Source organism: Gouania willdenowi, chromosome 17 (genome assembly GCF_900634775.1).
Source record: "Gouania willdenowi chromosome 17, fGouWil2.1, whole genome shotgun sequence".
Lineage (NCBI taxonomy): Eukaryota > Metazoa > Chordata > Actinopteri > Blenniiformes > Gobiesocidae > Gouania > Gouania willdenowi.
In genome coordinates, this window is record NC_041060.1 from 23,059,027 (window position 1) to 23,086,937 (window position 27,911).

General features: G+C 41.2%; 1 protein-coding gene across 1 annotated transcript; it reads right to left on the reverse strand.

Moving 5' to 3' along the window:
* Positions 1-5,288: 5,288 nt before the first annotated feature.
* On the reverse strand, positions 5,289-27,747 carry wnt9a (wingless-type MMTV integration site family, member 9A). The gene is made up of 4 exons (XM_028473555.1): positions 27,619-27,747; positions 12,747-13,006; positions 10,732-10,994; positions 5,289-8,139 (listed from the first exon to the last, which is right to left on the reverse strand). Exons 1-4 carry the CDS (start codon positions 27,708-27,710, stop codon positions 7,645-7,647), a joined length of 1,110 nt encoding a protein of 369 aa, XP_028329356.1. The 5' UTR covers positions 27,711-27,747; the 3' UTR covers positions 5,289-7,644.
* Between the last annotated feature and the right edge of the window lie 164 nt (positions 27,748-27,911).

Below are 27,911 nucleotides of genomic sequence, written 5' to 3' on the forward strand. Positions count from 1 at the left end.
CACTTCACAGTCAAACAGCCATTTTCTATGAATGCTAGTGTGATGTTAACGTCTCTTTTTCCAGTGAGTTTCCTCTATTCGTTGATGAGCACTAGAGTCTGAGGTTCAGAGCGAGACAATCAACAAACCAAGGAAGTAAAGAGGACTAAAGATACGTTGGTCTAAATTATGCCAATGTTTGTAAACTCATGAGCACAACCTTATCCAAAAGCTTATCACAGATGTGTTCAGATTTATTCAGCAGTGTAAACATGACGGTTCACTCAGAGTTTGGTTCAGGAACCAGGACCAGCACCCTGGTGATGTGAAAGCACGCTCAGTGGACCGGTGCAGATGTCAGGCCATCATCAGCACCAAACTGGGCCCACGACGGCCGGTCACACACGTATTATGTGTTGTGTCTGGCTCTGGTTTCAGGCTGAGGAGCACCCGTCAGCGGGCTGCGGCCTTCAGAAGAAAGAGCCCATTGATAGTGAGAGCTCAGGCTGAGCTGCTTCTCCGGCTCTGTGATCCATGACCGCTCAGAGAGAGCAGGAAAGAAGAGCTGGGCCTGGCACGAGGAACATGCTACTTTAACCCTGCAGCCGAGCTCTGACAGGCCTGAAACCACACTGAGTAATCAGTGACGGGAGGCGAGGTTTACGGCTGGTGAGGCTCGGACCGCTTTAGAATCAGATTTACAAACATAGACAAACACAACTGAGCAGTTTATTCAATACTTGATTGCTCTGATTTTTAAAGAACTTAAAAATCTACTTTTGCATGGTGTTATTTTAAGTTGTATTTACAGTCCATGTGCAGATCCATCCATTAATTAAAAAGTGTCTTTTATGACAAAAAAAAATTCTATTGCGATTATAACCTAGTAACCCAATCCTGGAACATACAAGTTCTGACTTTGATTATGAGAGTTTTAGGCAACAATTTCTTCTTCTTCCTGACTTTTTACTTGGGGAAGACTTAAAACTACCCAAAAAGTATAAATACCTCCTAAAGATTTTTATGGCAGCTAGCAAAAATCAATAACAAGGCATAAAGGAACCACCCACCGTTAATCTGCAGAGGGACAGATGCGAGGCTCTTTGGGCACCGTGAGAAATATTCCTCACACAAAGAGGTGATTACCAAACTTAACCCTGAAACACTTTGTTCTCTGTGAGTGTTGTCGAGGATACAGAGGTTGCTTGCGGCGTACATGACCCCTCCAAATGTTGCTGTTCTTGCTGCTGTTTAGGTTGTTGTGACATGTAACTGTGGAACAATGTGATATATTACAAAGCTTACAAGTAAATATATATGAAAAAAAAGAAAAGAGCAAGATTTGGGGCACTAATAATTACCGGCACCTCAACATCAAGCTTACAGCAAACCTCAATTTAGTGCACATCAACATTTTACAATATAAATACATTTATATGAAAAGCAAACTGAGCTCTTTAGGAAAAAAGAAATTATTTAGTGGAATAACAAAGGGTAAAATATCGTTGGCGTGCACAACTAAAAAAAAAAATCCAAGTACAAATCAAGATTATAAGAACTATCTCTCACACATACAATCTGACCTTTCAGTGGGTTCGGAGACATTGGTCCCGTCATGTGATCAAGCTAGGAGATTCGCCATCTAGTGGGTCTTTTGGACGACATATTGCTGCATCTTTCCATGTGTTATTAAGACCTGACCTGCATTTAGAAAACAGAGGATCATTAGTCTCTTCTCATATGCTGTATATGGATGATCTCTATATGGATTACTAGCACTTCGAGACCCTGTGTTTCACCATCTTGAATGTCGCAAAAGATCACAGGATCATATCATCTAGATCAGTGTTTCTCAAATGGGGGTACGCGATGGCACTATAGGCTGTACATGAGAGAGAGAAAGTAGAAAATTAACAAACAAAAGCATTGAAAATATGAGGTTTTATATTGTTTCTTTTAAGTTAAAAATGATCATCTCTCCAATAAATCAAGGAAGTTCTGCGTGTGTGTGTGTTTTTGGAGTGAATTTCTCAACAAATGTTTGGTAGATTAATTTTCCTACAATTGTTTCCCACTGAAAACATTTTCTTTTGTGCTTACAGATTTTTTTGAATTATTATTATTATATATTATTTCTCAACAGGAAAGATACAATTCAGAGACAAATGATATGGCTACACTGCTTATGACATTACATTATTATGTTTTTTTTAAGTGTGCATTAGAAAGGGGTACATGGCATCAGGTTAAAGGGGTACAGGACAGTGAAAAGTTTGGGAACCACTGATCTAGATTATGGAAAGTCAGGGCATGTAAAAAAAAAAGTGTTGGAAAAAAACTCTGTTTTGGTGACATATAGAAAACCTACATCTCACACTGATTTCACAGGCTGCAGCACAGTTTGTAGAAGATTGCTTCATTCAAGGTGAGGTTGTCAGCTTGTCTCCATATTGATGGGGAAATGTGAAAATTCAGCAATTTTTACTGGAGAAAATCCTAAAAAGTTATTAAAATTGATGTGGAACATAAATAAATCAGTGGAAAATTGTCAAAATTTAAAGAGGCCCATCCAAAAACCCATGGCCTCTCCCTCTGACCCCCTCGAGGTAACAGCAGGACAACGTGCTGAATCTCAATGTCTGCTGTTTGTGGTGCTGCTCCTCCCAGCTGTCCACTGTTGCCCGTCTCCTCGCTTCCTCGCTCTGTGGCCAAAGGCACCTGTCCGAGCCGTGGTGCCGTCCCTCCTGATCGCATAAGCACCCCAGTAATCCTGTGGACAGCTGGATGCTCCCCCCGACGTGAACCCCCCTCATATCACTGCCAGCAGAGCGGTGACTGAAGGCGCCATACAGCTTTCATTTGTCCTGACGCGACGTGACGGACTCAGCAAAAGTATATATTCCAGTGTTGGTGAAAAATAAAAAGGATTGCAGTGTTGTTTTATTCATTTCAATGATGTGTTTGGTGTAAATAAGGTCATTAAAACACCATTATAAGTCTTTCAGTGGTAAATTGACCTCATCTTCAATTTCTTGACTCTGAAACTGGTGTCAATTAACACTGGGTGGTGTAAGTTAAGATTCATGAACACTGACACTGACACTACAGTTTAGACTACGATCACCTCTTTAGAGTGAGGAGGCCTGTGTTATGTTTTAAGTGGCAAACGTTTTTAAACCGGAGACCAATGTCTGTTAGCGTAGCTAGTGAGTGTGGTAACAGACGAGGGCGTTGATGTTTTGATGTTTCATTGAAATGCATTAAAAAATACCAGCGAACCAAAACTGTCAGAGAAGCTGTTTGCAATATTACGTGTATCGCATCAGCTGTTCAGTTTGCTTCCTGTGAACTTTTATTAATCCCGTTCCAGCAGCCGTCAAACATTACAGCACAGCAGCTTGGAGCGGCTCCCTCAGAGTTCCTTCCAACGTTTTAAAATAGAGTAATAGTTGGCCGCCGCTTATTGTTGGGTCATGAGTTCTCATTGATTTCCTAACCTTTAATAGAATTTCAATATTTTGTTTCATTTTTATATATAATCAGTTTAAAACTTGAAAAGATCATACAAAGTTCAAAGTCAGATAAATTAGATTTTATTGATTTGTTAGTTAAAAATGATAATTTCTCTAATAAATCAAGGAAGTTCTGCGTGTGTGTGTGTGTGTGTGTGTTCGTGGAGCGAATTTCACAACAAATATTTGGTAGATTTATTTTTCTATAAAAAGAGAGATTGTTTCCCACTGGAAAAAAAAATGTATTTTGCGCGCTTACAAATTTTTTAATTAGATAAGATATAAGAATAAATAAGAATTATTCTTATTATCATATATTTTTTCTCAATAGGATAGATCAAATTCAGAGACAAATTATATGGCTACACTGCTTATGACATTACATTATTATGTTTTTTTTTAAGTGCATTAGAAAGGGGTACATGGCATCAGGTTAAAGGGGTACAGGACTTTCAAGTTTGGGAACCACTGATCTAGATCAGTGGTTCTCAACTGGTCTCACCCTGGGACCCACGTACATTAAATCGCGACCCACTTTTTTCTTTTTTTTTTTTTTTTTTTTTTTTTTTTAGAATTCAACCAACAAAATTTTTTCAAAAATAGCTTTTGAAAACACACATCTATAATATTTTTTTCAAACATAAATCTATATATTTTCCTGTGTAACAGCATTCCTGTCAAAAGAAAAGTTTCTTTCAAAATAAAATACAACATGTGAGACAATAAGCACTTTTGGGTCCCGACCCACCAGTTGAGAACCACTGATCTAGATTATGGAAATGCAGGGCATGTAAATAAAGTGTTAAAAACTCTTTTGGTGACATATAGAAAACCTGCATCACACAGATTTCACAAGCTTTGTCAAATAAATTAGAATTTATTGATTTGATAATATAAAGTTAAATTACAGAAAATGTATAAGAAGTTGATATGTAGTGCAATCTTTTCTTAACAAATATGCATTATTTTTTTTTTTTTTTTGCAAAAATCAACAAGAGTGTTAGAAATTATTAGATAAAATTATTTTTAAAAGTTTTTCCCCGCCAAAATAGAAGTACCGACATGTGCTGCTGTTTGAGACCAGATGTTAAAATTAAATATAGCACTTTTCCATAACTAAAGTTAAATGACATATGTTTTATGTTGACTAGTTTTGCATCACATTACAAAGTATGCTTAGCACGAGATATTTATATATAGGGTCATTGTATATCATGTATTTATGTATATACTGTGTATATATGTTTTTGTTTTATAAATATGGATTGTGTATTCATGTAATTGTTTGTTTACTACTGTTTATTGTCTTTTTAAAAAATGAATATATCTATAAGACTAAAATGATTTGTAAATACTTAATGGAAAAAAGGCCAGAGAGGATACATATTGGAATATTTCTTTCCAAGTGTACTTTCACATTTACTGTGCACTATATTTGAACACTTCCACATATAATTCAATGTTTATTAGACACTTCAAGCATCTTAAGGTAATATATATCAAGTTATAGATACCTAAACTGATGCTATGTGATTATTTACCCATTGACTAATGCACGTCAGCATCTGATGCTGCCCTCAGAATGATTTAACACAGTTGAAGTCATATAGGAAAACATTCATTATTTAAACCCTATATAGTTCAGTTTCAGATGTTTGTGACTAAATGCTTTTAAGATCATTCTCTTTGACTGTTTGTATAAATATGGCACAATATTGTTGTTACTCTATGTGTGCTTCAATGGCTTTTGATTTTGTAATAAATTCACAGAATAACTTCAAATAATGCACAAAAAGCTCATTTAAAATTCATTTATTGTTCAGATTTTTGGCCTTTGTTATACAAAGAAGTTAAATAACTTAAATACATTCTTAGCAGTCACTGTGATCTGTTTATACCGACAGGCTGTACACATGAGGTAGAGGAATTTAACTTAAAGATCCCATAAGACGTGAAGCTGAGCAGTGATCCAACAGTGCGGACGCAGACCATCACACACGTATTGTTAGTATGGAAGTATTTACACCCAACACACACTTTCAACATGCATTTAAATAATCGCTCTACAAAACAGGCTGTTTCGTCACATTCCTCTTCCTCACCGGGAATGTTCAACCCATAAACTGTGTGTGTGTGGAACCGTGGTATTTCGGCTCCCACTGGCTGCATAGTTATTATGGTTTCCATGTAGCGTGCAAAGCTCTGTGTCGACATTGTGACCACAGCTACTTAAATCAAAACGATCCAAGTTCATCTCGTCACCGCTAACAACCGGACGCTCTTCCAGTGGCAGACGCTCTGGACGCCAGTGACCCTGGCAGCTCGCGAGGCTGACCCGGGTTAGATGGTTTACTTTGTGTTTCACATGAGCTTTGATGCCACGTTGTGTTTTGGATGGCGGTGAGAGGCGACCACGTGCTTCACGTTTGTTTTTATACCACAGGAGAAGAAACAATTTAATGGGACAGAGGATCCACTACAGATCCATAAATACAGATCTTTAAATACTTAGGGCTTTGGGGCTTCAGTGCGTGAACGGTGCTATCATACAACGCTGGGTCCCTCACTCAGTAGTAAATACACACCAACCTAAATTATGGCATATATGGTGTGGACGCCACCATAGATAGATAGATATATATTTATATTCATATAAAACCTAATGTTCCCAGAGGCTGAGATTGTAGAGTCAGGCGTGTGCAGCAGTTCAGGTGAGAAATTGTGTGTCAAAGCAAGTTTAGCACGCCTGTTGTCACTAGCATGTGGAAAGGAACATGCCTGAACGTGTCCGGCGAAAGTTTTAAGGCCTGATCGGTTGCTTTAGGTTCAGCTGAGACGTTGCTGCAGGCTTTCGTCTTGCATCACACCATTAACTCCACCTATCCTCCTTCATTATGTGCTTAAAATGAGCAAGTTAACCAAGACACTGACGAAAAACACAAGAAATCCATGACAAAATCCCAACAGACAAAATGTTACTTTTAATTTTTTACTAACAATAAGTTTCTGTCCATGGATGTATGTTTGGATTTTTGTCTGTTGGGATTTTGTCCTGTCACTAAACATAAGCATGACGCGACAGCAGCGATCATCTGTGGATGTGTTAAAACCTCATCTACTCATTTTAGTCGACCAGAGACGTGTCAGGGTGAAGTTTCCACTTTTACACTCAAACGTCCGTCATAAAACAGGCAGATTACATTGTCACTTACGTGTTAGCTATCACACACCATTGTAGTGGTTGATTTAAGTCCCTGAACACCGGATGAGCCCAGTCCTCTCCAACGGGCTGCTTCGGTTTTTCTGTCAGCTTTAAAAGTGTCGAAAGAAAAAACTGAGATCAGGTCATCAAAAAGGCTCTTCACAAAACATGGGGAAGAGGAAGGAGCACACAAATATGTCTGTGTGGTTAGTGGTTCTCAACAGAAGAGTGGCTTGTAAAGTATCATTGCAATATAACTGTGTTTATGTACAGACATAGGCAAACACACAACATGTGTGCGAGTGTAGATATGTGCGTGTAAAGAAATGTACACACTGTCTGAATAAAATGTATCTTGAGCTTCGCTTAGTGCTCTTATAGTCTATCACACGTTCACTCACACACACGCGCACACACACACACACACACACACATGCTCTCTCTCTCACACAAACACACACAAACACTTATTTTGTGACTTGGCTACAACCCAGTCATTATCACCCAGGCTTATTGGGGTCAGACACTCCGAGACTCAACAGTCGAAGGCCCTAGCCCAGAGTCCCAAAGGCTGGACACACTCCGGGTCTCAAGAGTCTGACGGTCCTGGTCTTAACAGTCAAAGGCCCTGGTTCTGATTGGCTGAATGCCCCGGGTCTCAAAGGCTGGACACCCTGGGACTCAACTATCGGACACCCTGGGTCTCCTTGGCTGGACTCTCCAAATAGTTCCCATCCTGAAAAACTAGTCTGGAGGATCTCCAGCTGTTGACGCTGCTGTGATTCAAAGCTTGAGATGTGGACCCAGTTGTCTGAGAAGGTGTTTTTATCCTGCAGGACTGTTTGAAACCGGACCCACAGAAAAGTGCTTGCTGCTTCTTGGCTTCTGGGAGACAACCCTCCCCTCCTCCTAACCCCCCCTCCCTCGGTCCAGCGGTGGAAAGAACGGCCCTCAGCCCTTACAGGTGTACACCTCCTCCCTCTGTGTGCACTGTTTGCATTCCACGTAGCAACACCAGCGAACCTGGCACTGGCAGGGCCGCGTCACCTCCCTGCTCTGAGTGTTGTGGCCTCGACCGCAGCAGATGGCGTCACAGTTCTTGTCCTTGTAGCACTTGCGGGCTGCTGTACCCGACGAGTACTTGCTGGGACGGCAGAAACTGGGTGAGTCCTCAATGTGGAGCAGGTCCATGGTGCGGGGGATGTGATCGCTGACGCCCGGCGTGGGCGGCTGCTGCTGCGGCTGCTGGCCACGGCCTGTGGAGATCTCGCTCTCGCCGGTGGCCTCATTCGTGGAGCTGCCGACCTTCACAGAGGACTCGTAACGTTGCTTCAGCTGCTTCCCAATCTCATGGAAAGGCAGCAACTGCCTCCAGCAGGTCTGAACGGTGCAAGAGCCCGAGACGCCATGGCACTTACACGTAGTCTCCACGCCGGCCTTGATTACCTGCAAGAAACATAGACAATGGTGATGCATTAGTCTTGTTAACCCCAAACAGTGGTCTAATGAGATTAAATACGGATAAACTGTGTATGTCGAAGAGCATGGAAGAAGCCGACTGTGGGTGGAGCAGAGTGAAAGCTATGATTACAGTCAACTGTCCACTCAGGAGCAGAGTGCGTGGATGGTGAACACATTAATCTGAGGGATAATGGCTGTTTGGTGGCTTCATCCTGAGATGAGAAGCTCAGAGAAAGCCTTTGATTCAAGCTGAGAGGATGAGACAGATGATGCATTCACACGCTGTGGGAAATAAGACACTTAAAAAGCAGGGTGTAAACATACATTCTGACCTCAGAGCTGATTAGACCAACCAAGTGGCCCCAACATTTTAATAACAGGGTGAAGATCTGCTTTGAAGTTCTCTCAGTGCAGTCCTCCATAATTACACAAAGACCACGGGTTATTGTAAAGCCCAGATAACTGCCAGTGTTTCATTAGTGTAACAGAAGGACTTTATCCTCAGCTCTCCACGTATCAGGATGCACATGGTAGCTTCTGGAATAACATGTCATTTGTAGGGTTGGGTTCTCCTCCTAGCCCTGAAAATGTAAAAATACATGACATCACCTGCAACACTATAAAGCCTTTGCGTCCCTTGAGCTCGTCAGAGGTCATTGTTCAGACCTTGCTGACAGCTGCTCTCTTTGCAAGTACGTAATAGAGGAAATTTCAAGACTCGGGAGCCATCAGGACTCAGATCTCCTAATAGGACCAAGTGGGACTCAAACCACAATGCTAAAGAAAGCTTCTAGGTTTGCAGTTTGCTTTTGCATCATATATGAAAGCAGCGTCATAGTTTCCCTGACAGCAGCAATTCCCAAAGTGTGCACCATAAGGGGTTTTTAGCAATTGGTACATAACATGCTTTCATTATAAAGTAATGAGTTACTCAAACGGCCTCTTCTTCCACGTCTCTCCGTCTGCTATGGTCTACAATCCTTGAGTGCTGTTTGACCCAACCCTGTTATTTAAAGCCCTGGTCTCCTCCATCACCAAAACCACTTTCTTTCACCTAACAGAAAATTGCCCCTTCCTTCACCGGTTTATCCACCGAGTCCCTCATTCAAGCATTTGTCTCCTCACCATTGGACCACTGTAATGTCCTCTCCTGGTTGCCCAATAGAACCTTGGAAATTTCATGTCTATAAAACTACAGCAAGGATCAAACATATGGATCTTACTGGATTTATGTCAAAGAACACAGCACTTCTGTACAAACTTCTCCTGCTCCCATTAGCAAAATCCCTTCACCCCAACCTACCACTCAATTCACTCAAAGGACTTCAAAATAAAACAATCTTCCTGCTTCCAGCTGCAGCAGTATTTACTGACAGGTGAGAAATATCTCTTAGCAACAAGTATTTTACTCAGGGATGCCCTTCAAACCCTTAGACCATGCTCAGCTAGCGGCGCTAAGTGCTAAGCTAACCAAAACATGTGGGACTGGTCTCTGTTATGGAGCTCACGATCTCAGAGGATGACACAGCACATTTACCATCTGCATTACATGAAACGCAAAGCTTTATCTTCAAGTTTGTGAAAGAATGCAGTAAAAATGAAGGAATATCAAACGGACGCTGCCCAGACCTTTAAGAAATGTGTTTCATTTCTTGTCCTTGTTTGAAACGCAACACAAATGCAAAAAAAAAAAATACTTTAAAATCACATGAAACAAACTTAAATTTACACCAAAAACACAAAAAGGACACAAAACCACAGTAATATAATATACAGTAATACAAAAACTCCTCCAAGAAGGCTACAAATGACAACAAATTACACAAAGTGGCTACAAAAGACAAAAGCAACACTCAAAACAATAATAAAATTATACTGGGGAAAACCAAAACAACAGCAAAATCACACAAACACACATTACGACAGCAAAAATGTAAAACTAGCTACAAAATCACAACAAGACCTGGCTATAGAAAGACTAAGAGGAGACAACATTATATAAGAATGACTCAAAACCACACAAAGAAGAACACAAAATGACCCCAAAAACAATTATATCAACAAAAAAGCACAGAAGAGGGAAAATAACTATCAAACAGCAACTGCACACTGTCAAAAAAACAAAGAAAAAAAACGTGGAGGATAAGGATCAGTTTCAGGATCGCTCTAAAAATGTAACTTATTATAATATCGCTGAAAAAACTGACGGTAGAGTGAAAGATATGACAGATTCAATTCTGAAACATTCTTCATGGAAACGGCTCCTCCAGAAAATGTAAACAGCTGCCTCAGACAATCTTTGATTCTCTCTGCTGACTTCACATCAAGCCTAGAGTCATTGTGGTGAGTTGGCAGGCTGTCATGGGTCCATTTTCAGGATGTTAATCTTAAAGTAGGAAAATAGAAGGCGCCCCTGCTCTGCACAGCTTCAGGAAAATCACTCCACTGCCTCGGCTTTATGTCGTCTTAATCATCCTCTGTTGACAGAGGGCATTGGTAGGGATCTGAATGGGTTAAGAAGAATAAATGTGGCTCAGACTGGGACCTCTATGGTCTTGACCCTCTGATGCTGCTCACCTTCATGCCCACGTTGGTGTTGTGCATGTCGATGCGAGCCCGCAGGTCCTTGTTGGAGCGTTTGCCAAGGAAGTCCTTGACAAACTTGTTAGCGTATTTAAGGTTGTCCCCACAGCCACCCCATTGCCAGGCCTTCCTATTCTCCAGGTCTGGGGCCTCGTCGCACGTGCAGCGCTCCATGCGGCCTGCGCTGCAGGCTTTGGCAAGGGCGTGGGTGAGGCCTGCAGAGGAGACGGCGTACAGGAAGGCAGTCTCCTTAAATCCTGGGGAAACAAAACAGAGAGGGGCGAATGACTATGCTGTGTAAGTAACAATGGTCCTGTGATTGAAAATCAAACAATGAATCATCAGATTGAATAAAGTTTTTTTCTTTGTCAGAACATGTTTTAACCCTTTCAGCGCCACAATACTACAATGTTGCATTAATTGCTGAATTTGTCCATAACCTAAAAAGTCGTGACAATCTTGGAAGATGTTTACAGCATCAAAATGAATGAATTTACTGGTAAATATTTGAACAAAAATGTATTTAAAACTCTCCTGAGGTGCGGAGAGGCAGCACAGATGAGAGCAGAGAGAACAGGAAAAGATACACAGCAGATTACTGCCAAAATAAGAAGTTAAGAAGAAGAAGAACCCTCGTCATATCACGTTTCACCCAATATATAATACAGTATGTAAAAGCAGTGTGAGCTAATAGTAGCGCCAATGGCCCCCAAACATCCTGCTTTGTCTGGTTGTGAGCCAAAGTTCACAAACAATGACTATTTTGGAGGAACTATAACTCCTGGACATGATACAGTAGGGATGAAACTACGCTGCCATTATGTGTGTTTTAATACATTTACCTTAAATGTGTGTCTGAGGCATTTTTAAAGGCCCAACATAAAAAAAAAAATTAAAAAAACACTTTCAATTCTCACAGACAGTATATGGGGTCCAACACATTTCAGAAACAGTACTTTCTCATTTTGCGCCTTATTCTGACTCTGAGGAGAAGTATTTCTGGTGATAATGGTGACGATGATGAGTGCTTGGTTTATTTGAGATATGAGAAACAGATGATCTGATCCTTTGAGCCTGATGTTATCTTGAAAATAAGAAGGTCCCAACAAATATTTAACTCAATCCTTTCCTATTGTGGTGGGGCTCTCCTTCTACTTCTTTCAGCTGAACACCTGATTTCAATCAGCAATCAGGCAGAAACGTTCCAGATCTTTCCTCTCCCTGCACGACAGCATGTGAGTTTGTTTTTTTTTGGACAACATATTGCTAGTAGGTCTGTTTTTATGTTTTATTGTGATATTTGATTTAGACTTTTTGTGTTTTTTGCGGCTTTGTGGTTTGACTGAGGGTGTGACGGCTCGACTGGATGTTTCTAATTTTCCTTTTTTTTGATTACCAACATAACTCCTGTGTATATAATATGTTGGGAACTTCTCCTCAAACAAGCCCAAAGTGAAGTCTTAACTGAGATCTTAACTGTCACAGCTTTACTCACAGATGGCTGCAACTGTGCAACTTTTTCCTGGAACGAATGAATGAAAAAACTATAATCATATCTCATGAGCTACTTTTCCTTCAAGTCAACTTCTTCAATCCGTCCATGTTTTACTTGACTTCATCAGCTATTCTTATGGTTTTCTCACAGAAAGCCTACCATATGGTGCTTCTCCTTCTGCAACTCTGCTCATTAACGCAAATTTAAATTAAAAGTGTCTCCACCACTCTTGCACCTGTTATCATCTGCAAAGGTTATCTTAGTAAATCGCCCACATCAGGTGAACAAACGTGCAATCTATTTGCGTGCGCACTAATTTTAGCACGCATACTAATTACATTAAAAAGAGTAAATTCACCACGATCAAAATACTTTGGTGCTGTAGTATGGATTTATTTCCCAAAACTTTGAGCTACAGCTTTTTGAAATCTTAAGGAAAACATAGGTGTCAAAAGGGTTAAAGTGTCTATAAGGTTGGCGTGAGTAGTAAAACTTCCTGTGGGGTATACCTCACCTCTCTTTAGTATGTTGGCTCGGTGGCGCCCCTCTAAGGTGCAGTTCCACCTCTCAAAGCGAAACTGGTACTGGCACTCCATCACACTCATAGTGATGGCCTCGCGGAGGGTCTCGGCCACGCCCGGGTCACGCCGGCACATCCGACGCTGTTTCTTTTCCAGCTTGAGCCGGTCGCACAGCTTGTAGTGGCCGCGGCCCGTCGTCTCTTCGGGCACCGAGTTCAGGGGGAGGATGGTGAGCGGTTCGTTCCCCGTCAACCTGCAGACACAGATCACAGCGGCTCAGGTCGGATGGAGGGGGAGCAGCTGGCCCTCTTGGATCAACAATAAAATATCCTAAACAAACATGGCCAGGAGCCGGAGCTCCGGCCTGCGGTTAATGTTCACATGGATCAAAGTTAATGTTCAGGAGCTGCCCGGCTTTGGAGGAGATTGGGATCAGCAGCAACAGGCATGCCAGAGCCAGGAGGTGGAAAAATAAAATCCTGATAACTCCGAGGACAAAGCCCTGGACTCACAGGTCAGACAGTGGGGTATGTTGGGACAGTGACAGCACAGCCACGCCAACAGTAGCCACCAGGCCAGGAGTCATATTGCTGTCCTGTCCTGAGAGGGGATATCACCCCCGGCGGCAGCGGGAGGTTTTTAATCCTGATCACACACTCCTGGTCCTGGGAGGCCATGAGCTGCAGCGGGTGGTTTATTACAGGAGGCGTATTTAAACCCCTCAGAGAGCCGGAGTCAGAAACACATGGGAAAACTAAATTATCTCTGCACATCTTCATCATCACCATCATTTCACAAACACACACACACGCACACACACGTGAGCTCATGACACGACAAAACAACCACAACATGCATCTTCAGAGAAAATGACAGAATCACAGACGTGTGATGGATTTCTCAAAGTCAGTCGGTGCCTAAACTGTGTCCTGACTTTTTCATACACAACAATGATCACTGATGCTAATAGCATCACTAGCTCAGGTCCTGTCCTGGACTCTGTCTATTTGTCCCAACTGAAACCATATTGACTCATTGGTTAGCCCAGAGATCATCAGGGCTGCCTGCGTCTATTGTCCAAAGACGTGAAAATAGCAAATATCTCTTGATATAGAGATATAAATGCTAAATGCTTGTTCGTGTAGATCTTTCTTATAATGAATTTTATATTTCGATAAGTGCATTGAGATTACGTTGTTGTAAATTGCGCTATACAAATAAAGATGAATTGAATTGAATTATCAAAGCTTCTGCTTTCAATAACTGTGTCAATTAAAGACTCCTCCTAACCAGTAGGTGACATTAGGGAATGCAACAAGACTTTGATGGTGTGACGAGGCAAATGACAAAACTACCAGCTGACTATGGCTATGGTTAAAACCTCCAGTAAATCTGTGTTTTTTGAGTCAATGTATGTAATTTTCTTGTCATTTTATCTGTTTTTAGACTCATTTTGTGTCTCTGCTTTGGGGACCACCAGTTGACCGCGTCTGATCTAAATCATTAACTCTTATCATCATTGTCAAGCTCACTTTCTATTTGAGCTGAGGAATAAATCAATATATATCAAGATTTAGAAAATGCTTGTTTTGTGATCAAATTCTAATTTTTAGAGCTGCTTTTTTTCCCCTAAGTCTTCCCTAACTCTCTTCCCCTCCCACAAACTTATTTCTGCCATGCCCTCACTCACAGCTTTACAGAGACAACATGGAGACGCACACGGATGGTAAGTGTGTGTCCGTTGCATGTCAATGTTCCTAATAGTGTGAGCACCTGTAATCTCTGCCAGCATCTCCATCAGCAGCATACGCTACAATAGGAGTGTGTTCAACTGCCGTTGCAACCCAGACTATGAAGTCCATCCAGGCTCCTGCCCCAAAACGAGCCAAGCTACACAACTCACTCACACGTGCTGTCCCTCAGAGAGACACAGACTAACTATGCTGTATAAACTGCCTGTATTAGACTTTGACCCAGACTCCTATTACTTTCTTAGTTCATATCGCCAAGCTCCAGTGTCAATTAAATAGTTGATGAATTATTGACTCAGTATGAATCATGAACTGCATGAACTCCAAGAAGCTTCTTGGATGAGAGCTGAAATCTCTTCAACGAGGACTCCAACATGTCCTGGACCTTTACGGAGTGTACCAGACAGGAAGCGGTCTGAGCGTGGCTCTCTGATTAGCTGAGGGGTGAGCTCGATCCCCCCGGGCCCCGGGCTCAGTATCAGAACACGTTAATGGTTCACAGATGCTGCAGGGTATTTTCTGCGCGCTGCGTTCACAGCTGGCTGGGGAATCCGAGCAACGGGGATCTACTTTCAGATCGGGAGAAAGGTTTCTACGGCGTGTTTGCCTTTTCTCAACTCGTCTGACAGCTTCGAGTGGAAACCTGGCAAGCTGCGTCTTGACCCGGAGGAAAAAAAATGTTGGAGTGCTGAACACTCCAACCGACACACACACACACACACACACACCTCAAAAGTGAACGGACACCCATTAAAACTGCACACCAGAGCTTCCCACATGGTCATTTAATGCATCAAATGACCCAACATGAAGGATTCAGTCATGTGGATCCCACACAGCTGGCCAATGACACACAACGATGGCCACACACACACACACACACAAGTTCAAAACTGTACAGTGTTTCATCACTGATACTGTTAGGTTAGGATTATGTCCCTGAATGCATCACAGGTTGCACTCTGACACAGACAGAAACACAGACATACATAAAAACACTTACACAAAGACAGACGGCCACAGGACACACACACACACACACACACACCCAGCAACATACTTTCAGCTTCACTTCATGGAGAAAATTGTGTATTTATCCACCTCCCCGGACTGCTCCCTGTGTTTGTATATGCAGTCACCATACACACCAGCGCGTGCACGTGATGCACTGCGTGTGCACGTGAGCTCCAGCAGCCTAAAATCAACACCTCTGGGAGTTGTGGAGACTGAGCGCGCCCGCACACTGACAGCTCGGGAGGTCTGAGGTCTGATCCTGGACCTCAGACCCAGGAATGCACACAGCTGTAGCCTGACAGAGCTGAAGCTAAAGGTTAACCTGAAACCCTTAGCATAAGAGCACGTGTTTTTAAGGTACACCTGTCAACAACATCTCAGTGCATCCAACGTAAGCTGATGATGTTTGAGATGAACATGAGGAACACAGAAGAAAGGTAATCAAACTGCCTTTGAGACTGGAGAAGTAAAAGTGGACTGAAAGCACAGTAATTACCTACAAATGACCAAAAACACTGTTTAAGTAACAAAGTGATTTTGAACACCACAGCCTACCTGAGCGTTGTTGCCAAGTTCGCAAAACTACAGCCTAGGCTGCACAATGAATCCATTTTAATCGTGATCCGTGATTAGGGATGTAATGATTAATCGTAAGGCAGTTAAAAATCGATTCATAGGTATCAAGGTTCACATCGATGCAGTGAACATTGAATCGTACTTTTTTTAACCAGCAGAGGGCGCTATCCAGAAGTGTTGGCGGCGGGCGAAATCTGCTAATACTTTCTTTCTGGTCGCCTTCTACTCTTAAACATATTCATAAATGATTCCTTACCCCTTTAGCACCGAAAGAATATCTGTAATATTACGTGAATGTCTGTAAAAGTCACGTTTTTCTATTAGCTCTGTCTGCTAGCATAGCATCTCTTCTTCACTGCAAAATATCTGCATGGCAACCGACCACTGGGTTACCAGCGCCCTCTGCTGGTCCAAACAAATATCCGATGTAAATACAGTAAAATGACTGTGTTTTTTTTTTTTAAGTCCAATTGTTAAGGCACAAAATACATTTTCAGTTGCACTTTTAAAAAGAAAAAGAACTATTATACAGTTTTGTATTGTTTACTATAGAACCAGAATTTAAATAATAAGCTTCTTATTCATTTGTATTATTCCTTTATTTATTTCATTCAAGATTTATTTTTAGTTAAATTGCATTGTTTTGAATAGTTTATCAATGGATTCTTTTGACAATGAAAAATAGTATAGTATTTTCCCAAAAAAATAAAGGAATATTTTTCAGTCATTTATATACAGTCCCATCTTGTAAAATAAAATCGTGAGAGAATCGTATCGTGAACCCAGTATCGTGAATCGAATCGTATCGGGAGTTGAGTGAATCGTTACATCCCTATTTAATATACAGTCTCTGCACTCTGTAACAGTGTATTTAGTTAGTTAGCCTTTGGTACATTTTAAATGTTTAGGTTAATATTTTTTCTTTATATATATTTGTATTATAATTCCATTTTAAAGCTTCATTTTGCACTATAAACTGTAAACATTGTTTGTTTAAAAGTAGTGCAATAAAAACAGATTTTTTCCAAATATGATAATAATTGTGATTAGAATCGTGATTACAATATTGATCAAAATAATTGTGATTATCATTTTGCCCATAATCCTGCAGCTCTACAGCCTAGGGCTGAGTCATGCTTTACAACACCACAGCCTACCCAAGTATTACTGCTGATTCATGGTTTCAACACAAGACAATTTGAGTATTGTTGCCGAGTCATAAATATAGCATTGATGAGTCATGTTTTTCGACACCAGAGAATGTGATATACTGCTGAGTCATGTTTTGAGTGTTGTTACTGAGTTTCAGTTGGAACACAAGACTTCCAAAGTAGGCTACTCTTGCTGAGTCATGGTTTTAGTATTGTTGCTCAGTCTTCATTTGAACAACATAGCCAATGTATTAATGCTGAGTAACAGTTTGGACACCGCATTCCTACCTAGAGTATTGTTGCTGAGTCATGATTTGAGTATTGCGACTGAGTCGTGGTCTGAACACCAAAGCTTACCCAGTACTCTTGCTGAGTGATGGTTTGACCATAACAAACAAACTATACATTTTGCTGAGTCATGGCTTCCATCCCTTCCTGACCACGTTGTTCTATCTGATCTACCACCAGCAGGATAACTCTCTGTGTCATAAAGATCAAACAATCTGAATCTGGCTTCTTCAACATGATGATGAGTTCATTGACCTCTCGTGACCTCCACAGTCACATGATCACAAACCGACCATAGAAGCCCACATTAGGCCCCGTTGGTCCAGCGGTCGTGCATTTGTCCGCTCGCTCTGGTTCCCCTCTTTGTGACTTTGCTGGCTGCGTTAATGCGACGCGTCAGGGGTGCAGCGGTTTGTAAGAGGTTTAACTGGTGACTGGTCCCAGTGTGACTGGCACAGACTGACTCCCACAACGAGCCCACAGCAGGGCAGAGCAGCCGGTACCAGACTCCCCGCCCACCAACACGGGACGACGGCTGAGGTCTCACAATAATCTGCCACCTGCTCGCCGACCTGCGGCATGTTTTAACTTCAAGTAAAAAGCCAACAAAGAGAGGACCCTCGTCTTAACGACGCCCACTTTACAGACTAAAAAATTTCACCCAATCAGATCCCATTTAAGTATCATAGCTCTCCTGGACATCACATTGCTGTATAAAGGATATATAGTTTGTTTTAAGGGTTTTCCCAATGTGTGAGTAATAAAGTACAATCTTATCAAGGGTTTTTTGTAGTCCTTTTGAGTGTTTTTGTAGTCCTTTTAAGTGTTTTGTAGTCCTTTTGTGTATTTGTTTTAAGGGCTGCACAAAATTGGATGAAGGGCCTCCTGTGGTCCACCATTCGACAGTTGCCCATGTCTGCTTCGATGCTGTCTGAGCGTCATGTGCAAGGAAACGACTTGCTCCGAGACTTCAGTGTCGCTCTCCAGGCTCACCTGACAAAAATGCGCCTATGGCGTGTTTGTGCTTCACGTGTGCACGTTGACACACGCTCCGAAGCAGAACCTGACAGCTGCATGATGGGTAACGCTACAGAAAAAAACATGTCTGTGTACGTCTGTACGGCGTCCTGGAGCTGATGGATCAGCAGCTGACCTCAGGCTGTGTACCAACACCCATTAGGCAAACACACACTCTCAGGCTGTGCATGTGTGTGTGCGTGTGCGCCTCTGTTTGTATGATAGATGGCAGCTCAGATAAAGCACGGAGGCTGAGGACCGCAAACCTACAATCCACGCTGATGACATCACGACTACACATTTCTGAAACTTCATCGTGGCCATAACTCTTCTGGCTGTGCAGCACGAGCACAGACAAGCCCCTGCAGTGACCTTCTAACCGCTCAGCAGTAAGAGCTGGAGTCCTGCAGGCAGAGACTGCTTTGACAGCATCAGCTTTAGTTATCCAATGATTGCTTCACTGTTCAGCCAAGCAGGTGCAAAACTGGATCTAAGTGCACTGTCTGGACGTTGCATATGTGCCCATTCCAGACCAGGGTCTGCTGGAATCAGTACGCATGACGAAGAGAGTCAGGACAGGCAGACAGTTAGAGGAGCTAGGCGTTTTTTCCAAAAAAGAAAAAAAAAAATCTCTTTCGATTCAATTAATTTTTTTTCAATGCACTTAAAAATGTCTGCAGACATCAGATATATTGTCAAAAGTGCGACTTTATTGCTGTGATTGTCCTCAAGAGTTAAAATGCATAGAACAGTCCCACAATAAAAAGTCAATGAGGATCTGTCATTCAACAATTTCAAGCTTTAATACAGGTTTAAGCAAAAGTGCAACAGCAACTTCACAGTAGCTTCAATTTTCTGATTAACAAATCAGATAACTACATATTTTAGAACGTATAACATTACAATTAAAAAAATAATAAACTTTTTCCATGCTTGTGGCACACATATAGCCTACTCAAAGGGTAAACACATGTAAACAAAGAGGGGGCTGGCTCACATTGCGCTAACCCACAAGGATGAAACACAAAAAAGTCCAAAAAAACTGTGGTGGGAAAAAAAGAGAGAGAGAGAGAAAAAAAATAAATAAATAAAAAAAAAAATATATATATATATATATATATATATTTTTTTTTTTTTTTTTAAAACTTGAATTTGCAAAATAAAAATAATTTTTCTCTACAAATTCCATAAATTAATTTTTTTCCCCAGCCCTAACAGTTAGGGAAGAAACTCCTAAAACTAGGATATTAACACATATGAGAAAATCCTGTCATGTATTGATAAATCACTAAACCCAACTGTTGACCAATGAGTCTTATTTCCTTATTAGCCATGATGGACCATGTCCATGAAAGACTAATATTAATTACCTGAAACAGTCAAATTAAACAGAAAGTATCCAATGTATCTGTGAATGATGGTTAGGTTACAGCAGTGGTGTCAAACTCATATTGGTTCATGGGCCAAATACAAACCAGTTTCATCTTAAGTTGGCTTTTTAAGTGAGATTTTTGACAGAAAAAAAAGAGCAATTTCCACATTAATGTGCGCTAGTTTGCACTTATACGTATAAATATGCGGCGCACAATATCATTCAAGCAATAAGTGACAGATATCAGTCCCTGCAGGATGTTCTCTTTTAACTTCATTGATTTTGTGACCAATTAGTTTTTAACTTGGGGAATTTTTAGGGAATAATTTCAGGAAAATTGGGCAGGATTGTATAAAAATGGAGAGATCTTTCAACAATTTCAAAATAAAAGTAACTGCCTTCATGTGACAGAAGCATGGGGAAACCGGGAATTTTGTTGAATTTTTTAACATGTCTACAACTGAATTAGTGGGTAATTTACAACAATGATTCTGTCAATTTTACTTTCTCCTGCAGGCCCTAATTGGACGCTCTAAAGGGCCGGTTTTGGGCCCTAGGCCTTGAGTTTTACACATGTGGATTACAGCTATGTTGTCTTCCCTACATTATACGGATAATCCATCCCTCTTATTTCGCCTTTCCACCTGCTCTCAGGATGTGCGTAAGCGAGATACACCCTGTAGGGTGTTCCAGTGTGTTCCGTAACAGAGAGACTACAATTATCAGAACGTGTAGTGTTTTATGAATGTTGGAGGACTCTGGTCTCCTCCCACAAGACGAGTAAAGGAGAGAACAAGCATCACAAAGAAAAGATCAAAGTTCTAACTAATACACCTCAGAGCAAAATCTGTAGTGACTAACCAGTACTCTCTACTCATTGGAAAAGGCAGAAATTCTTTATAATAACAGGTAACATGCGTTGGTATAAGGCAGGGGGCGGGTTAACCAAAACTCTTCCATTGTTGACCTTTAAAAAAAACTGAGCACTTTGTGGCAACATATTAAAGTCCCATTAAACCACCCATCCATTTTCAGACACACTTTGTCCTATTTCGGGGTCGTGGGGGTCTGCCGCTGCCTATCACCAGCTCTCACTGGGCGTTAAGCGGGGGTACACCCAGAGTGCCACTCCGTCGCAGGGCAACAGACACACAGACAAACAACCACTCACACATTCACTCCTATGGGCAATTTACAGACTCCAATCGACCTAACGGTCATGTTTTTGGACTGTGGGAGGAAGTACCTGGAGGAAAACCACGCAGCACGGGGAGAACATGCAAACTCCACACAGAAAGGACACAAGTGTCAACCCCAGGGTTTGAACCCAGAACCTTGCTGTGAGGCAGACCTGACAACCACTAAGCCACAGTGCGACGTGCGTCTACAAAACATTGCACATAATTATTAGGGATGTCCCGAGCAGCCTAGAGTATTGGCCGATAGCGATATCGGTCCGATACGATAACAGCACGAATCATACATACTTGTATTTATTTCGTAGTGTGGAATGTTAGAAAAGGCTTGATTATTTAAAAAACAGACCCATTTATTATAAACCAAAGGATTACATATAATTAACCTTTTAGAATAACAATATTCTATAATTGAATTAAATACATTTAAAAATAAATAATATATATATATTTTTTTTCAATATAAAGATATTGAAAAAATAAATCCAAAAAACCAATATATGTCAAATCAAATTAAATGTAATCTTCCATGTAATCCTGTTTACAATTTCTGCATTGTAATTGATAGTCAGTACTTTTCACATAGGAGCATGTTGAAGACCGAGTCTTATTATATACGCCCCTTTCTGTTCAGTAAAAGAATGTCCAAGTAGATGGTCGCCGATCAATTCTGCGAGATTTTTTTACATTATAACAGGCACAACGTTACCAAATCAATTGTTTGTTACAAAAAAAAAGAAAGAAAAAACAAAAAACAAAAAAACTATTTTGTTTGTTACAGATGTCAATAGTTTAACGTATGTTTGATTTACAGATGACTGTAGTTTTCAATCAACAACATTTCATAAATATGTTTAATTTGAACAATAGTATGACAAGTTTTTAAATTGTCATCCAATGAATTCCACAACCTAATCCCAGTGACAACAAAACCTCTCTGTTTGAGTGAATTATATATAGTATAGTATATTATATCGGAGATTTTGGATGCAGTCCGATAAAATCCGATTTTCGTTTTCTGGCTGATATCGAACCAATATTCGATATCAATATCGGATCGGGACACCCCTAATAATTATTATTGTGGCGGGTTTGTGCGAATTCAGCCTCCAGGACATGAAAACAGCCATGAAACGTTGTCTGTACAAAGTAAAAGTCAAAAACCTCATGATGGCAGCCTCTGCAGAAATCCCATTTAGTATATACAGTATGTTTGATGTACATGTATAAACTGTGTATATAAAACTTGTGCAGAATATTTATTGAATGTATCTTGTGAAAATAGTGATATGTTATTTTTTTGTGTGTGTGTGTGTGTGTGTGTGTGTGTGTGTGTGTGATATTATGTAAAGGATCTTGCTTTGTTTTGTTGTGATGGGGTAGGTACGTATAAGCTCGGCTTCAACCTACAGCCTTTTGGCTGAAGAATAAGACAATTGAGTGTTGTTTGTTCTGTTTTGTTTTTCAGAAGACTGCCAAAATAAAATTCCAATAAAAAAAAATAAATAATTAAATTAAATTTAATGATTGATTACTCACAAGGATCAATGTTAATTTTGTTCATTTTGTTCAGACTGAATATTAATTAAATGTTATAATAATAATAATAATAATAATAATAATAATAATAATAATAATAATAATAATAGATTAAGACAGCATTTTTATAGCTCTGTCAATCAAAGTGACAACATAAAAAGTCTAATTCAACCTGTGGTATAAGGAAGCTGTTGTCACTACATGAACCATACTGGAGCTCCTCCACCACTAACTGGGCTTGGCTACAGCTAACGCCTCCAGTAAAGCAAATGCAAAAGCAAATGAGTGTCACTTTATCTTTACCAATAAATGCATCAGTATAACGGTATCCCTCCATAAAGTCCTACTTAGTACAGAGTAGAAGTTCTATAAGCAGCTCAGACTCATTTTTTCAGATGTGTATGAAAAGCATAAAATAATACGTTTGTGTCGCCTCCAAACTACAGCAGGAAAGTCACTTCAGGAAATTTGCTTCAAACAACAAAATATCATATTGACTTTCACAATCTGCATAAAAAATAAACATGGTTGCACATGTGCAGAACTACTCCCACAATCCATTGACCACATCATACAACGGTCCAAGATCAATACTGTCCATAACATAATAATGAAGTAGATCTGAAGGAAGGATCCAAGTGTCCGCTTCTGCAGTTTTCAGGCAATTTCTGATTATTCAGGGCCTGAAAGTGCATTGGGCTGTGACTTGGATCAGACATGAGTAACTGCAGACACAGTGTACAATAAACAAAACGGAAGCAAAAATACACAAAATTACTCTAAAAACACACAAAATGATTTAAAATACAGTAAATCAACAGAAAAGTATACAATATGACACATAAAATGAATCCAAAAACAACAAAAACACAGAATGACAGAAAAATACACAAAAACAATATTAATCAAGTTGACTCCAACGATACACAAAATGACTCCAAACCACACAAAATCAACAAATTACAAAAATGTTCTCCAAAAACACACAAAAGACAACAAAATATACAAAATTTCAACAAAAAATACAAAAAATGACTGAAAAACACACAAAGCAACAACAAAAATACTGAAATTGACAAGAAACACACAACAAAAATACACAAAATCGCAAAAAACAACAATATACAAAAGTTTACACCAAAAACACACGTGATTGCAACAACAATGCACAAAATGACATAAAAAAAATCTAAAATCAACAACAAAAATGCACAAAAATATCCAAAATTACAAAAAAAATGCACAAAATCACAGAAAAATATCCAAACGGCAAAAAAATACACAGAATGACAGAAAAACACACAAAGCAACAATGCTCATTTTGATGCCAATAACCCACAAAACAACAGAAATTCACAAAAAACAACAAAACAGAAAAAACCCTTTGTTTCTCTCCTGTATTAAAGTCATTATTCTAAATACTGACATGAATAAAAGTTCACTCACGTTTTCACTGTCTGTTAGACGACGTGTTACCTTATCTTCAGCAGAGGCTCGTTCACGCCATCAACCTCAAACAAACTAGCCACGGCTCGGATTTATGTACAGAAGCTTCAAGTGGGTATGTGGTCCCCAAACAGCCGGTCATGGCCCAGTGCATGGCCTTGAGTCAGCAGATGACGGCCCACGATTGAACCAGTAGCGAACCATTTTTGTTTTACCCAGTTTACAACATTTAAGGAGTGATTTTTGTGCCTTTAGATTTAAAGTCAGCGTGTGTTTTATGAGGTTCAGCACTTTAAACAATGAATACTGAAAAGTTTTTACACCCCAGACCGTTTCCGTTTGTCGGAATTGTGACATCGCATCACAACTTTTAAGAAAATGAACTGAAAATACTGAGGGAAAAAGACCCTGAAGGACCGTCTATGGTGGGAAAATCACCACCCAGCAATAATGTAGCTCTCCACTAAGGTGGTGTGAACACAGGAAGTGATGTCACTGAGAAATATCTGCAGAGGATGGGTGGGTTCCTCTGGCTGTCAGTGTTTCCGCAGAAGATGACGCTCCACCCTGTGGCTTCACCCACCGGCCGGAGTGAAAAAAGGGAGCTCGGATTTAAGGAAAACAGCAGCACTCTGACTTATCAGTGCTTACACAATCGCTGCGTGTCACCCCGTGTCACCCTGTGTGTGTGTGTGTGTGTGTGTGAGGCGTGGCTGCAGAATGTCCTCCAGAGCTGGAAAAGCCGTCACACTAACGAGCTTCTAATGAGCTGCATGAGCCGGCAGCCGCAAACCGCTGCATGCACAGCAGCCAGATGTTGGAGGAGGTGTGGGGACACTGGGCTCAGGAAGTGTGTGTGTGCGTGTGTGTGTGTGTGTGTGTGTGTGTGTGTGTGTGTGTGTGTGAGTGTGCTGGTAATCTTGTTGTGTTTGGCTGAGCCGAGGCCGTCAGTGACCCCAGGCTGCAGCATCAGCAGAGGGTGAGGCACCTCCAGTGTGCTGCTGCTTCAGAAAACTAGCTTCGCTAGCAGTTAACACACCACGATTCCCAACCTGTGGTGCGCAGACCTCCAGCACATTGCATAGGTAACTAAACTTTGCAATATTTGCAGATGCTTGCAATGTTTTCAGAATTCCTGCACTTTATTCCTGACATTCCAGCATGTGCAGAGAAATAATCACACACACTGGACTATTTTCTGTGCTTTTAGACAATAAAAGGCACATATGGAAAAGGTCATAATTAGGGCTGGGCAATATATCGAGTTTTCTATTTTGGCGATATAGAAAATTACAATATCGCCTATATCATATATGTCAAAGTCAAGGCCCGGAAGCCAAATCCGGCCCTTTGTTGGTGCATCCAATTCGGTCTTCAGGAGAAAATAAAAATGACAGAAAAAACATGAATCATTGTGTGAATGAAACTCATCAATATTTGCAGCAACTCACAGTTGTCCCGGTGCTTATAGTGCATGATTGCAGTGACTTTTAATGTTAAACTGTTGAAAAAAATGCTAAATTCTTACAAAATTTTTCAATTTTCCTCAAATTATTACATCATATTTCTCTTAATAAAATAGAAATTGGTCACAAAATCTAGGAAATATAAAGTGAAGATCCTGCTGGGACTGATATCTGTCTACATGAAGTGCAAATCCTGGCCTATATCGATGTACATACAGTCTTTTTCATAGCTTGTTTTGTCTTAAAATACTTGTTTTCGCAGTCGCTGCCTTTGCTACTACTTAGAAAAGCACAGTTAGATGGACTTCTGAGTGTGTCCTAACCCTGGCCTTCCTCTAAGCATCCAAACTAAAGAACTCACTCACACATGCTGTCCCTTATCAAAAAAGAAAAAAAAAGTGGGACATATTGTTCAGCTTTTTGTTCATAAATGAGCATATTTGGTATTTTTATCAGCAAATTTAACCCAGAATTGTCTTTTTGGTAAGACTTAGTTTGAATTCAAATATCAAAATATGAGTTTCGGTCTATATCGCCCAGCCCTAGCCGTAATGTGATGTATCAGTGAAGACAAAGTAGTCAGGTATGCATGAATAAAAGGGTTAAACTCCAACTGCACACATAGGAGAGTGTTGAGAGAAGCTGCTGATGCAAAGAAACAAATTAACCTGGAATGATGATGATGATGATGGGGGTAAAAAGGTTCAGGGGGCTGCTGGTCTGAGGACCCTCTCCTCTGCTCTCCCTCTGCTGAGATAAGGAGCCCCAGGCAGCAGCAGCAGCACCTGCAGCAGCAGGCGGCGCATTCTTGTGGCCGCCGTCGACCATTTAGGCGCAGCTGGTGGGTCAAGCCAGGAATCTCACCCCGCCCTCGCAGTGCAGGCCCGTGTGTGTTTGTGCTGCACTTAAGCTCCACCGCACTCTGGAAACTGGGTGTGCAACACGGACCTTCTGCTTGGAGTAAATCAGTACCCAGAGGCCCCGCTGGAACATTTATCTGAGCAGGTTAGTGACGGCCGGCTGAAGGGAGCTGGGGTAGGGTGCGGTTTCCATGACGACAACTCACATTTGTGTGGTTGTTTCGCCACATGGACGTGCTCCATCACTGCTCCATCACGGTTCCTTGGATCAATCATTCACTCAGACTCGCCCGCGGCAAGAAACGCTGAGCGGTGCAAACGGTTGTCCTGCAGGACAAGCTCAGACCTGAGCACAAAGTCAGCAGACCAACCTTTAAACATCTGGAGACCTGCAAGAGCACCTGATGGCTGCTTTCTGAGAACATCAGCTGAGGAACCACATCTACAAAAACTCATGCAGACACGCTTCTAATTGATTTAATCGATCTTGAATCGATGTAATTGAAATTTTCCACAATCACTTCATAGGTGCAGGAGTAGATTATGTTAGTGTTTTACTCTAACACCAGTAGGGTTGTGCTTTAGTCAGTGTAGACTACTGCGCCTGTGCAACGCCACAGTGCATTCAGTGCAACCGCTTGGTGAGAACCATCTTATTAATATCCAAGAAAAATTTGAAATATGAATTAATCAATACTGAATCAAACCTTATTAATCAGAATGGAATCGATTCCAGAAATTGGCCATGATACCCAGCTTTGGACTTCTAATCATCTCGAGATCTGCAGAAACCTCAGGAGAACTTCATCTACACTTCCAGACGCTGCACTGAATCACATGTCTTCATCACAATGTAAAGAGCCCCAACTACAACCATATGAGCACTTGCAGGTTCTCCTGAGGCGCACCGTGGGGACCTCCTCATGCAGTGCACCTTCCTCTGGAGATACAAGGACCAGCAGGAGGTCCACCATCATACACTTTATGAAGGTGTGTGAACTTCTCATGAATTCTCCCAGGATCACAACTCTCTCTCTCTCTCTCTCTCTTATTAACACACACACACGCGCGCGCACGCGAACACACACACTATACAAAGCATCAGCGATCCGCGTTAAGCCCGCTTGTGCGTCCCTTTAAAGCCACCTGTGGACATCCGACCAATGACAGCCCTAGTTTTCTGCCTTACCCGAAGTACGCAGCGGAGGGTCCGGGTGTGCTCAGGACCAGGACTAGCAGAATGATTGAGCACCATCCCAGGAGAAGGTGTCCATCCAGCATTTTGCTGCAGCTCCACAGAAGATCATCTCGGTCCTCCTCAGGGCGGTGTGCGCGCTGCGCCGCTCCGACACGGCTCTTAAAGCGCAGCCCGAGGCCACGCCCACCGGGCTGGAACCAAATGCGTGTGTGAAATACAGTGTGTGCGTCTCTCTCTCACACACACACGCACACAATATGGGTTCATTATAATTTTATATATTC